Raw genomic sequence first — 15,206 nt, 5'->3', positions numbered from 1 at the left:
TGCTAAGTGAAATCAATGTCTTGGATTTCCAGGCTGAGCTTGGAGGTCACAGCCACTCTATCATTTCTCAGCATTATCCTTTCTCTTTCTCTCGCTCTCTCTCTGAGCCTCCAACTGGCACACAGCAGATTGAAAACAGCATGCATCACAGGGCTCATGCTGCACAATTTTACAGCCTTTTGGAGCCCCCTTCCTTTCCTTGTGGCCCACTTTTTTCTTTTTTTTTTTTCCAATTTGCAAATAAGTTTTGTTTGTGTCCTACAGAACTGCAAGCCAAAAGCACTGGAACACCTACAAATATGAAAAGGCAATAAAACACATGGAAGAACAGAGCTGATCTTGACAGCTGCCAGTAGGACAGTTACGCTTGATGTTACCGGTAGATATGGCAGGCCTTCTAATACCACAATTGCCACAAAATAAATACTGTGTCCCCCTTAGATCTCATCAGACGTTCTGCTTGTGCACGAGAGATCCAAAAACAACACCAGGATTTTAAGTGTAGTGGATCAAGCATGCTGCTAGGCACACACAAAAGCCCCTTGTAAAATGCACAAAAATCTCTTGTTAACCATAGACATGACTTTTCAGAAAAAAAAAAACAACCAAAACTGTTACCGAGCACTGCATAGCTTTGTGATTCCTCGTTCTACAGTATATAAAAGAAGAGGCCAAGCCAAGGATAAATTTCCGGAAGTCAAAAAGTGTGCACTGAGGAGAGAGGAAAGAAAATGTAGACCCAGTGCTTGATTCATTGACGCAACAGCTACTGGTTCCACACCATCTATTTTATTCTTTGAATGTGTACCTCACTGAGCTAACAATGGTATTATTTATTTGTCTGTTTATTTTTAATCTGCGCTGCTTTACTGTTAGGGTAAAAACAAGACACTACTGTCAATTCAAGGAATCTTTTCTGACATGATAAAGGACATGGACAGCATGCTAGAGGACACTAACAAAAAGAAAGGACATGTTTTTATCAAGCTCTTGCTGTCACCGAAATTGGACTGCTTTTTCCCTCCATTCCTTAGCTAAATTCTTCCTAGCTTTTCAGCAACACCTAAGATGTGCCATCCAATTTTGACCCCTTACTTTTGCTCACTTGTGGCATACGCTGAGCTCATCTTCTTCCACTGGACATATTCTCTGTCTTTTTTCTAGGTATAACTAGTCACACACTGGCAGCGTTATACAGATGTGACTACAAGCTGCTAACTTGACCTCTTAAATGAGAATGGACCTAATTGCCCAGCTATGACCAAGATTACTCATCAGAGCCCATCGCTTGATGGACAGTTACCAGCGCTGTTCTATGACACAACAGACATTGCTTTGGAGACTTGCTCCTCCACAAACTCCCGCTGAACCCCAGGACAGGATCTGGGCACGGATGAGACGCCCCACTGCTTCCCATCTCTCGTTGACACACTGCTAACCTGACTCCATTTTAGTGTTCTGAAAGGAAACAACCATTGTGTGCTGAAATAGGAGCTGTCACCTCAGCCCGCTATCTGTTACTGATGATGGAAGACACAGCAGTGTGACAGCTAGGACACTGCAAGGGAAACCACGGGATCTCGGCTGAGGTGGTGGCTGTTACTGACGTCATGTATAAATGGTTGTTCGGTGTTACTGTGCTGGGGTCCTCCCATCGGAAAAATGGCACTACGAATATTCTCCTGTTTTAGGAAGCCACCCTGAGCACAAAGCTGCCTGCAACTGAGAGGCACAGATACCCTTCAGAAAAAAAAAACAACCCACATGCAAGTACCCACGTTGTCAGAAACACAATGCTGCAGGGCCTGGTACAGTACCTTGCTTTTGGGTGGAGGGCTGTTTGTGCTCTTGTCTGTGTGGATGCTGGTAGGGGATACAGCAGCACCAAGGTTACCCTGGGGTATGCCAGGTATCTTCCCTCCCGGAGACACTTGCATCGCAGCAAGTTGGGCAGCATACAACTGCTGTAAACACAAACAAACAAAAGGGGGGAGAAGGGGGAAGAGAGAGGAGAAACATCATCAATAAATAAGTAATTTTCCCCAAACTTCTCCTACTGCAGATGGTGTATTTTCCTTCTGATGGGTATTTTTTATTTAGCACACTGGTATGTTTCAAGACAAGAATTGTCATCTCAACTTTCGTGACTCATTCCTCAGGGGATGAATGACAGATGTCACCATGAGAAATGTCCTAGCCTCCCTGTGTGTCCAGGGATTCAAAGCAAGAAACAAAAAGCTAATCATCATTTGCCTGAGCCATTGGGCAATCTCTCCTTTCCTGAGATGACTTCGGCATACCAGCATCTCCACCATCTGTGAAATTCAGATGATGTTTGATATGATGGTCTCTGGACTACCATTTCACATTTCTTTACCTTACTTGCTATGTTTGCCTTGTTTGCACAGGCTGTAAGGTGTTTGGGACAGGGAATGTCAAAACTTTGTTTAGCACTTATTGTGAGAGTCCACTCTCAATTGGATCCTGGGGAACTGCTACAGTCAATATAAACATATACATGTTGATGGTAATGGGCTGTCCATTAGGACCTAGACACTCCAATCAAGATTAAGAACCTTTTCTGTGATAGATTCAAAGCAGATACATAGTGGGAATGTTTTTCTCTTCAAAACTAAACCAGCAAGGCACTTTAAACACATGTTTGATTATTATCACGTGAATACTTATAATCACATTCATCCATTTAAAATTAAGCCCTACAGTAAGAGTTTAGTGGACAGAGGTCAAAAGTAGAGAGAAAACAGGCAAACTGGCAGTGCCTGGAAGCTCCCCTGATCTCCAAATAAAAAGTGGAGAAAATAAACATGGTGGGCAGGAGAAACAGCAATTGTTGCTGCTTTGTGAACGGAGACGAATTTGGGTGAAGCCAAATAGAAGTCAGATGTCTGAGACAGCAGATAACGTAGTAACAAAGGTTTTCCCTCCTCAGTCACAGTATCAGTTTCAAAGACTCATGCTATGTATTATTTGGGCTGTGCAGTACATGTGTAACGTGTAACACTGAACGATGGTGCTCTCTGCCTGCAGGTGCTAACAGAGCTTCTGAGATGCAACGTGACAAGGGATAACAGGCAGGAACATGGAAGTGGATGTGAAAAAACAAGGGGGCTTCAATATGACTAGTCTAAGAAAGTCTTAGAGGTGCTTAGTTGTTTTGCTGCTGTTTTTTATTTAATTGTATATGCTGATAAAAGAACAAAGGTCAGACAGGAGGGCACAAAGAAATGCTAACCCAAACCAGCAAGTTTGAAAGAGGAAAATGAGGATTCATTACAGGGGTATTCCACATGGAGCTGTGCAAAAGGTAGAAAGACGCTGCTAATGTGAGTTCAGAGTACATAAGCGCTGTAGCAAACACTTAACTTGATCAAATAGGCAAGACTTACTGCTCTGAGTCTCGGACAACGCTGGACATTGACCCGTGGTTCCCCGTAAAAACTCTTCCCTTCGCTAGTGCACAATTCTAGCCCTTTCACATAATTAAAAGTAACCCATTTCTGCTCTTTTAGATGTAATCAGGCACCAAGTTCTTAGTTATTTCTTTTTGACTCTTTCTATTCTTTTCGGTTTTGAATTCTTTTTATTTCTTTTCTGCTTGTTCCTCATTTTTCTGCACTTCTTAATCACCATTTATCCATCCCTTTCTGTTTAGTCTCCCTCTCTTTCCCCGTCACCCATTCATTCATCCGTTCTCTCCTTGCCTCTTCCGCAAATTCATTTATTCATTTATTCTATGTTACCCCCAGCGAGCCTGAGCCAAATAGATGCAAATCAACTACAGATAAAAGTCATCAAAAACAATCCAGCCACAAATCAGTCACAGATTCAAATGCATGTATTTATCAGTTGAAGTTCATATCCATTCATTCTTTCAAAAGAAGACTAAATCCAGCAGGGAGAAAGGAACAAGGGTCTGTGTGAACCAGAGAAGAACTGCAGCAGGCAGTTCAAGGAAAACCAAGCCAGCTTTATGTATGAATTAATATATCAGAAGGGCAACAGTTGTCGAAGAAATAGGATACATGGTTAGAGAACAGCTCAAACATAATTGGTCCCTGACAGAGCAGACCTAGGGAAAGCTTTTCCTTTTCTTTTGCTCCCTATTGAAAAAAATGACAAAACAAATTGAGGCAACTATAGGGAAAAGACAAAAGAAAGTCAAATGTCCATTGAGCAAGAAAGATTCAAGCTTGCTGCTAATCTATAGATTAGATATCAGAGAACATGTCTAGTCCACAAGTAAAGGTAAAAATAACAAAGTCAGTTTGGACACTTAGCAGTTCTGAACCAACTGGAGACCACAGAGACCGGTCTGTTGAGGACTGAGCCTCCTGGAAATTTCTGTGAGCCTTTGGGGAAGACTTTTCAAACAGAATCCTTACCATGAAAAGAGCAGGAAATCTCTACCCCAAACATAGCTCTCAACCTTCTGCAGGGGTCCAAAGAATGAATCACGAGAACTAAACTCTATGAAATGCATGCACAATATGGTGTCCAAGAATCTGTATCATCTTATACCTGTTTAGTGGTCACTGAGGAATGTGTTGAAAGCCATGGTTCCTCCTTCCAGTATTGTCATCAACCACCTTTTTGACAAAGGTCAAAAAGGTCTTGCAAAGCAGACGATGACTAAATAAACATGGGGACTGAATGTCCCTATGTGACAGCCCAGGAGAAAGCCGTATTTTTAAGTGACAAATGGTATATATGGAATTTCAAATGCATACCTTGTTCTCAGTTGAGGGACAGATACACCTCAAGAGAGTGAAGCACACAGTACAGTGTGGAGCAATCTGGAAGGAGGAGTGGAAGAAAGCCTATAAAGCCTTCATTCATGCTTTGTACAAACTTATGTCCTCCTGCTATCAGATTCAACATCTCACCTCTATTTAATTCACTTTGAGAATTAAAAACAAACACTAAGTAAAATCTTATAAGAGGTCCCTTGTTAGAGTACCCTCTTAAAAAGTCCCTTCCTGCAACACAAACCAACTATTCTACTGAAAAGCAACATCAGATCCAGCTCTAAAGTGAAAAACATGTAGCTTATGAAATTGCAAGGGTCCGAATCCTATTTAACCACTAAGATTGCTCCTATAATCCCCTCCCCCATTTCAAAAAATGGTCAGAATACACAACATGCAGCACATTTCTTAGACTGTCAATATTTTTGAGCTTTGACATTATCGAACTTGTCTATTCATATTTAGTTGTTTTAGGACATGATGACCTTTAGCTTATACCCAAGGAAAGGGCAATGGTGTGACCAAGTGCTGTGAATCAAGGCGGCTAAATGACAACAATTTATGCATTCATTTCAGAGACAAACTGAACTCAAACAAAAGAACATTTCTACCCCTGCCTGCCCAACAGAACTTCAGATTTTGAAACAGTGTATAATCGGTCTCTGTTGACATATCCAACCATCATCTAAAACGCACCCTTATACTTTTCACAGTAATGAAACCAAGACCTCAAAAAATGCAATGAAAATGATGTTATTACATATCACTGCTGTAATACGCTGTTCTTGAGCCTCTTAATTTGTATCCCAAATAGAGACTCCTGAAGTCACTTCTGCTACCTGCCGCTAACCCAAAGGCTCAATCTCAAATTCTAGCACTCAAGGAAGTGTTTTTGCCGCACTACAACTCATACACAACTTTCAATCTATAGGGTCTTGACTGGTTTATTGTGATCAACACATTCAATGGAAATCAGTGAAGCACTACTGGTTTAGAAAAGTTTATTTTTACTATACATAATAAATAAAATAAGGATAATATTCTCCATTTAATAAGACAGATAATGCTTCTTCAAGAAGGCAGAATTGGGTTTCTGAAAAAGCAATTAAAAAGTAACATCTATTGTTTGTTTATAACTAAATAACTATGTTTCAGCTTCCCTGCCCGTGTGCAATATTGCATGCCTTGTTAATGTTTTCTCATTAACCTCTTATGAAAATCTGTATGGAAGGAAACCCAGAACAAAAGCACAATATGATACACTTTAAAATGAGCAGGAGGTATACTTGTTTTTATAATATTGCTCCTCTGTTCTTAAGCTATTAAACAAAAATTCCCCCTTCTCCCTAGGTCACCACCTAAACCATTTATAATTCTTCCAATATATTAAGCAGAAATATTCAGCCGAACTCTCCAAATGGACTAGCTCTAACAGCTCTTGGCTTGATGACTCTGTAGTACATCAATAGCAAAGCCTTAAGGTTAGAGCAGCTTTGAAAACTTTCCCCTTGGGCATTGTTGTTACATGTTAACAATGCTCATTACTGCTTTGAGGATATGCTAAAAATGAATTCTTGTTCTATTAATACAGAAAATGAGAATGAGATTTAATAGCAATTTTAAAAAGGGTTGAACAAAGCGTTAGCAATTACATAGGCAGAGATAGTTGATGCAAGCACCTATAGGCATTTGGATTACAGTATTATCTCTTATTAAAATATTTTTATTAGTGAACAGTAGAGATTAAGAGCTGTTATTAAAAAAATACAACCACAGAGAGATACAGACAGGTGGCACAGGAAACTGAATCAGTTACTGCAATAAATTTGTTTCCGATATAAACTAGTTTTTCAGTGGAGTTACTACACTGATGAATTTGCAAACCACTGTGCTTAAATGTTTGAACCGTTGACTGATCCAACAGTTCAACTTCTTTGTCATTCTGAGACCCATCATTAAAAATATACACATGAATGGCCCTGTTCTTTGATTTTTGCATAATCTGGGGAGAAAATGGTATAAATTGAGATTCTCTTATTCAGAATACATGAATTTCATTTTCTTTACCTCAAATTTTATGCTTCTATCAGGCATGCAAAATGTTTGATGATGGCAGAAAGAATTAATTTTGGATCTGTTCAGGTAGGTTTTTTATTTAAAAAAAGGTCACAAGGAGTTAGAAAAAAAGAAGAATTCACTTAAACATTTGACATAAATCCTACTGTAGGATAGGTTTTTAAAAGTAGTGGCAACACAGGACAAAAGATAAATATAAAAATTAGAATTAACAGTGATTTGTAGCTATGCTTTCTAAGTCTTCTATGGAAAAAAAAGTTCTTCATTTAGCTCTTCATTATAAATCTGAAAAGTACAAATGTCAGGTTTTCATTTTTCCTGTGTCTGAGTTTTCTTCAAAGACTGTTAGTCAAACATTTCAAGGGGACATTCTAATTTGTACATTCCAAACTTCAGCAAAGGCTTTAAAGTGCCATTTGTTTGCACCAACTGGGAGGTTTTCAGAAAAGAAAGATAATATGTGAACACAAATTCAATAAGTTCCTTTAAAACCTTGCCCAAAGAATGCATTGCAAGGTGAATTTTACTTAGCTTCAGTGCTTGAGTTTGCTAGCTTTCACTTTGAGCTAATTTCAGAGAAGAACAATATAGCTCGAGATCTTGAGATTCACTTATTTTGGTTTATTTTGGTTTATTTTGGTTTTATTTTATTTTATTTTGTTCTTCAGAATTCTAAAGAGAATTAGATAATTATTTCTGTTCTACCTACAATATGTCTTTATCCCACCCATTTCCTAAAAGAAATTGCCCTGTCTCCCAGTGCTGAGGTATGAAGTTGTTCCACAGAGACTCTTTCTGGCAGGGGACTTTGCCTGAACTAGTGTTTCCTTTATTCACCAAGCAAAAAATAGCAAGCTGAATAGAATTTGGTCCAAAATTGTGGGCCACACAGAGACTAGAGAAGATACACTAAACACTGAAAAGCTACACTGTTCTTGCCTATGGCCACAGAAACCAGTTAACTCCCTTTGAAAACTCCCATCCTTTGCTGTGCATTTAGCCTAAGGGAGGAAGACAGGTAAGAAAACCATGAATCAAGGAACAATAATCAATATTTTAAAGTGAAGACTGAGCAAAGTAATAGGTAAGTAATAAGCTGCTTTTATTCAGAGACCATTGGTAACACTTGGAGGAACTGCCTAGAGAAATGGTGGATTTTGACTCTCAATGTTTCAGTCAAGATCAGATGTGTTTCTGGAAGATGAACTTTAAACAAAGAGCTTATTATGCCCAATAATATTTCACATCTTGTTTTGTCAGACTAGACAATCTAATAGTCTCTCTAGCCTTAAAAAAACTGAGATTTAGAAAGAAACATTAAAAAAATCATGTTCTCATTAGAAAAACTGTAAAGCATTCACAAACAGAACAAGGCTTCATTTATACACTCCTTGCATACAAGTTACAAGCACAGCCTTGTAACCACCATCTCTCTCATCGTAGAAAAACATCACTTTTAGAATCAGTAACCACAAGTCTCCATAAAATATGATTCTGGTAGTTGATCTCTACGGTTTCAGGTCCACAGCCCTTATTCCTGAGAATAATCCCACTGTAGTCAACAGGGCTGCTTTGCCCGTGCCAGGCTGAATGCACTAGTTCTTTTCTTATTTGGAACTTCCATGCTATGACCAACTGGGGATCCTTGGCATCCAGAAACAAGGCTGGAGTCCAGGTCACTGAAATCTGAATGAGTTTTAAGTCTGTATTTCAAGTAATAAAGGCTTCTATCATCACTGCAGTACATTCAAAACAATGCTTGCTTTGCTTGTAAAACTGGATAAAGTAAAAAATGTAGGTACAATTGATCATAGTTCCAATTTTTGTTAGAAACTAACAGAATTTTGACCACGTGTTAAGAAATTCAGACTTCCTTGAAAAGCAGTCTTCAATTCTGTCAATGGATAAACGCTACTCAAATGCTAGCAAGGTAAGAATTAGCACCCTTGACATCAACTGGCCATTCCTGGTGACACAGGAAGACTGTAGGAAACTCCTGATTAGAGCCTAGACCTCATGGCTCCTTTGTCCCATGCCTTAACAAGACGACAATCCTTCTACAGGATGTAACTGTAGGAACTTATCAATAGACACTTCCTATCAGAGGCTAATAAGATCTGCTAGTTTCTGTGATAAAATATCATTGTAAACTGTGTGTTTAAGATTGCCTGCTCTTTACAAATGAAGAGTTTTTAACTGGAAAACTGCCCAAGTGGCCTACATATTCATACATACCATGTTCACACCATATGACAGTAATTGAAATAGAGTGACTATATGGAATGCGTATTGGAGAGGAAACTTGATAATGTCTTCTGGAAAAAGCTTGTTGGATGAAATGTTGCAGATGAACAGTGTCCCCTTCAAGAAAAGTAATTAATATTGTACATATTTTTTAAAAAAATAATCTAGCAACAATTCATTCCTATAGTTTGTTGTGCAGAACCAGAATACAATCTATTCTTGCTGCCATTACTGTTATTTATTTTTACACCAACAGAACTTCTCTTATTAGAAAAAATGACAAAAGAATTTCTTTAAAGTGAGGACATACTTTTGACAGCACACTCCTCAAGGAGTATACAGTAAGACGGGCAGTGGTAATGTGGAAGATCAGCAAACAACAGGGATGTGTAACTTAAGAAGGGGCATTTGTTTTTGAAACGGCATTCCCTTTATCACTGACTATTCTGTAATGAAGGGTAGAGCTGACTATTCTGTAATGAAGATGAAGTGTCTGTATAAAGGTTCCACATGGAGACTTCTGTCCCAGTACAGCTTTTCCAAATTAGAAGCTTGAAGCCAGTAAAGTGGCACAGACATTATACTCTAGTAGGAAAAAACTCACTACTGCATATTTGTTTACCACAAGTATGTTTCCCAAGAGCTTATTTTTTGATATATCCAGATTTTTGGCAGTCAGAGCACCTGACTCCAGTAAGTGTAATTTCCCATTTGAGAGAACAAAATTCTATGAGTGGCCATTTGACAAAATACTTATTTCACATTACATCGCTTTACTTGACTGGTACTGTATATAATCATTCATTGTTATCCATTAAGTGACTAGAGTAGTTAATAAGCAAACACTGCTAGCAGAATTACTGTAAAGAAAGTTCTATATATTTCAGATTGCTGAGCTATAATTAAGGCATTTCACTATTTTATACACATCTCCTTAAGCGACTCTTTCTCCAGTTTTTATTTATAGATTTTCTGTTTGCATTTTAAGTTGTTGTATTCAACAGGGAATTAAGTCAGGAAAACTCTGTGCCTGCTTTAGGACTGATACTGAATTAATTACTTTGAATTTGAACACTCTGTTTCCCCTGTAGTTAACTGCAGAGCTCATAGTAAAAAGATTAAGGTCAACTGCATTTCTTATTTTGAGAACATGGATTTGCTCACTTGAATGCTGATATGGTATGAGGTTCTTGTATCTTGATGATTGTAACATTCCTCGATGACTTGTCCTTCCTCTTCTTCAGGAATAAAGTAGTGAAATACGTATTTTGCAGTACATGTGGACCACAGCACTCAGCCTGCTCTAGAAACTCTTTTGTGGCAAGCTGTGGTAAGAACAGAGTCCTAAAATACTGAAGTCTCTCCTTAAGGGTAGCATAAGGATGATAATCACCTACCAGAAGCAACAGTGTCATACCAAATTATAGTGTGTAGAAGGGGACAAGAAATAAATTAAACAATGAAATATGTTGAAAAAAATTTCAGTTGGATATTTTTCCCAGTATATTTCCTGAAGCTCCCCCATGGTTCTATCTTTGTTTGCTAATTTTGACATTAAGAATATTTCTGAACCTGGAGTATTGTATCTGTTGTGCTTCGATGTATAAATTAACATTGTTCCTCGGTTATCTGACTTGTACAGGATTCTCAGTGACATCTACTCAGCTCATTCAAAAGCTTAATTTGCTCTTTGAACTGAGCTGTACTATGTGGTCAAAGGGTCTGTATAAAGGTGGAGGAGACAAGAGTGTGACAAACTCTTCGTCCATCGTAAGCAACTTTCAACAGAGCTCACTTTCACAGGCTCAGAGAGCCACAGCTACTCTTTTCCAGTTTGGGTAGCGAGGAAAGAATGTGACGTTTGTGCCTTAAAGGGGAACTAAGGATTGCATTTGAGCTGCTTCCCTTGTGCCAAGCCTCCCTGAAAAGAACACATAAAGGAGGAAGCACGGGTAGAAGAAGAATATTGAAAGGGAGGGACCAGTGATGGATAGACCATCCGAGCTGCAGAAGAAAATGTACTTATTCCAAGAGCTAAACTAAAACAAATTGATTCCTAGAATAGTTCTGAAGAGATTCCTCTCCCCTCTCCCTCCTTCCCTTTTTCCTTAGCAGGGAGCACTAATAGGATGTGACATGGCATCTTTATTCAGCACAGCATTTATTTTATTTTATTTTATTTTATTTTATTTTATTTTATTTTATTTTTTGAGGTGGAGAAAATAGAGCAAGGTTATTCTTTTGGAGGAGAAGAATGTCAGTCCTGCAGTGCTAGCTTTCCAGTATAAGGGTTTCTGTACCGCAGAAAACTTTCAAATAAGTTCTATCAGAGTTCAACAGCAATCCATTTACGGCTCACGTCATTTTTGCTCATGTCCATTGCCTTACATGCTCATTATCCAAGTCCTCCAGAAAGCTACAAGTCCTACCTCATCCTACGGGATCCTGTTGTAAAGTCATGGTATCGATACAGAGCACCAATTCTCCTCCCCAGAAGCACACTGTGATCCCTTTCCATAAGAGCAGAATACATGACAAGAACTCTGGAAAGCTCCAGCTCACATGTACTTTTCCTTTGGCTTTAACCCACCTGGAATGCCCTCTTCTTCTAAAACAGAATGTTTGCGTTCTAGGTATTACTAAAGAGAAAAGGTCAATCAAAATTACTAGACCTGTACAGAAACTGTAATTCCAATCAAGGACAAAGAAATTGGCCCAACTTTGATCTGAACATTTGGAGCCTCACTGAATCAGAGCAAATCTGGTTTGTATTCCAAACCAGAAGTGAGCTGAGTTTCGCTCTGGTCAGATTCCTCCTAATTTTCTCAACAGCGAGTCCTATCCACTTTAAACTCACAGAAGTGCCTACCTTCAAACTAGCCCTATTGCTATGAGCTGGACAACTTAGTTGCTTAAAAAACCAAATGCGTCTTTGTTGACCTGGGATGCGTCAGGTTAGGAGATGAAAGGCTACAAAGAGCGTGTGGAGGAAAGAGCCATTATTTGTTAACAAAATTGCTGAGGAGAGCTGAGAGAGTAGAAAAGCACTCTATTAATTTCATTATTTTGGAGTTTGTTACATTATATAGAAGTTCCCCTTTAACAAAATGAAGTAGTAGAAACAACTCAATAGCTGTTCAATCATTTTACTCTCTGATTTTACAATAAAAATGGGTGTGGTCTGTAAAGCTCCCTCTCCAATGGCGCCCATAAAACTCCAGAGAGCCCGAAACCTCTGTGAAGCTTTGGCAAACTTCTCAGGAAATAACATAAGAAGCTGTTTTCTGGTTCATCTCATTATTTCCATGCTTACACTGATGTAATGGGCAGAGTGACACTTTGCATATTCCACTGGGACACGTACAGAAGTTTAATTCTTAATTCTTAGAGACTTTGTTCCCCCCAAAGTGGTCTCTGAAAACATCTGAAATCCCTGAGGATTCAGTTTCTGACTCTCACTACAATGAAACCGCAAACACTAAGGTCCAATGACATTGCATGGTGAGACTTCAGCCCACGCATGAAAAGCCTTAAATCTAGCCTGAAACTCATGCCAATATGCCTCTGCCGGCACATGCTGTACTCGAGGTTTAAGAAGCTGTAGGCACAATAACATGAATGAAGGTCAAGCAATTACATCTTTAACTTTTATGTTCCTCACATGCTATGCATCACCCAAGCACAAGAAAAGCTTATATGGTGAACTTTGGAACTTTACATTCAGGTAAGAGGAATCCAATGGCTGCTTCTAGTTTTACTAATACATACAGATAACAAAGAGTTGCTGGAGACTCATATTCCCATATCACGTGTGAGTTTTCTTCTTGTTCGTATCAAACTGACCAAGTGTCCTGGTTTGAGCGACACAGGACTAATTTCTCTTCTAATATTTGGGAAGACTGCACTTTAGAAGACTCTAGTGTCTGAATTTGTGAAAATATTTACATTATAGCCAGCTATCATATGCAGATTTCAAGGTCTCAGTGTTTTCGAGCTTGCCAGGTGCTGGTATGAGGAGTAGCGAGACCTGAGCACTTGACCCAAGCTGGCCAACAGGATTATTTCATACCATGAGCATCACATTCAATATAAATTAGAAAGTTTGCTACGAAGTTCTCTCTCTCCCTTGATGACTGCCATCCTGAGAACTTCTTTCCCCGGTTCTGGACCCCTGAGGCTTTCCCTTCCTCCTGAAGCTGTAGCGGTTGCAGTGTCTGACATTTGCTGTCCGCTGCTGGGACCCCACAGCTTCCTACCGATATAGTTGGCTGAGTATAATCTTTGTATACTTTGTATTGGTATCAGGATCAGTATTGGTTCTTTAGTATTATTGTTAATCATCTAGTCTTATTCAATTAAATCTGTTTATAGTTCAAACCCCAGATTTCTTTGATTTTTCCCGATTCCCCTTCCCTGGTGGGGAGGCGTCATCAGGTGATACAATGATTGTCTAAACGACAATAAATTGTTATGGGTTTTTCAAACCATAGCACCAAGGGAAATGCAACCTTCTACATATTTCTCCACTGCCACCCTTCCATCCTGATGAAATCTGTTAAGTTCCAGACTCTTCCAGCTTACCTGGGCTACCCTATGGAAGTGTCCTATCTCTCCTTTAACTCTACAGCATTTTGCTTTAAAGTCTAGATGGAGTAAATCATAGAATAGTTTGGGTTGGAAGGGACCTTTAAAGGTAATCTAGTTCAATCCCCCTGCAATAAGCAGTGACATCTTCAGCTAGATCAGGTTGCTCAGAGCCCCGTCCAGCCCAAACTTGAATGCTTCCAGGGACGGCGCATCCACCACCTCTCTGGGCAACCTGTTCCAGTGTTTCACCACCCTTGTTGTAAAACATTTCTTCCTTATATCTGGTCTAAATCTACCCTCTTTTAGTTTAAAAGCATTACACCTTGTCCTATGGCAACAGGACCTGCTAAAAAGTTTGTTCCCATCTTTCTTATAAGCCCCCTTTAAGTACTGAAAGACCACAATAAGGTCTCCCCGGAGCCTTCTCTTCTCCAGGCTGAATAACCCCATCTCTCTTAGCCTGTCCTCTTAGGAGAGGTGTTCCAGCCCTCTGGCCATTTTTGTGGAAATACATCTCTCCAAAGTCCTGTATTTTTAGGCAAAAAGGATGCCATTCATTGGCAACAGGGCTGTAACCTCTAACTCATCTCTTAAAGGATTCTACATAGCCACATATTCTACAACCAGTGATGTGCACTATATTAACGCTACTTAACTAGCAACAAGCTCTCTAATCCATTAGTACAGCTGATCCATCCCTGACGATTTACTAAAGTTGATTTTCACATTTTTTTTGAGGCACTGAGTAACTTTAAAAAAAACCCACATAAAAAATGTACACTCCTGAGTGAAAACAGTGCTTTTTCAAAAATTGTTCCCTTCACACCAATTTTTAGTATGGAATTTTTTATAACATAAAGGTGGATCTGCTTGTCCAAAAACATTAAATACCGAAATTACTGTACATGCTTAGGAGACATTTTTCAATTGTTAATAATGTGGCTGGGTTATAAAAAGAGCTAATCCGTATTTTGAATTGTTCATCTGGAAATTTGGATTAGGAAAAAAACCCCAGCAATTTTTATGTTTTAGAAAGCAGTACCAAAACACTAAACTCTTTTCAATTCAAAACAACAGCCAAAATTGATGTAAAATCAAATTTTAAATTGCTTCTGGCTGAGTAGCTGTCTGTAAAGCAGAAGGGGTGGGAGTACCAAAGAGTTTGCAATGGAAATACCGAGAAGCTCTTAACTGTAGTCACACTAACAAGAGCTGCTATCATGAAGTAATAACATTATCCAGAAATCTTTGTTCATTACCTCATTCCTAATGCCATCTCATTTCACTTGAGTTACTTGGGTCTGATGATGGGGTTAACAAACGAGGAGGTGTTTGAGGGGGTGTGAATTAGGGGCGCTACTAAAATAGAAGCTATTTCAACAGTTTTGTGTTTAATATAGTCTGAAGTTCTGTAATTTTTTTTCAGGTAAAATACTCACACGTTCCAAGGCTAACAGTGACTTTGGCAGAGCACAGATAATACCTAGACATATTCATATTACACGGAGTATTACAGAGGGACTCATGCATCTA

General features: G+C 39.0%; 1 protein-coding gene across 1 annotated transcript in view; it reads right to left on the bottom strand.

Annotated features, from left to right (window-relative positions):
* Nucleotides 1-15,206, bottom strand: part of SOX5 (SRY (sex determining region Y)-box 5) — a 254,825-nt gene that overhangs the window by 54,144 nt on the left and 185,475 nt on the right. The window contains 1 exon segment of the mRNA XM_009879668.1: nucleotides 1,818-1,964. Within this exon segment, the coding sequence (XP_009877970.1) occupies nucleotides 1,818-1,964 (147 nt within the window).

The sequence above is a fragment of the Charadrius vociferus genome, unplaced genomic scaffold (assembly GCF_000708025.1).
Source record: "Charadrius vociferus isolate BGI_N301 unplaced genomic scaffold, ASM70802v2 scaffold90, whole genome shotgun sequence".
In the NCBI taxonomy this organism is placed as follows: domain Eukaryota; kingdom Metazoa; phylum Chordata; class Aves; order Charadriiformes; family Charadriidae; genus Charadrius; species Charadrius vociferus.
The sequence above is the reverse complement of the archived record's forward strand: the minus strand, read 5'-3'. Positions and strand labels throughout refer to the sequence as shown.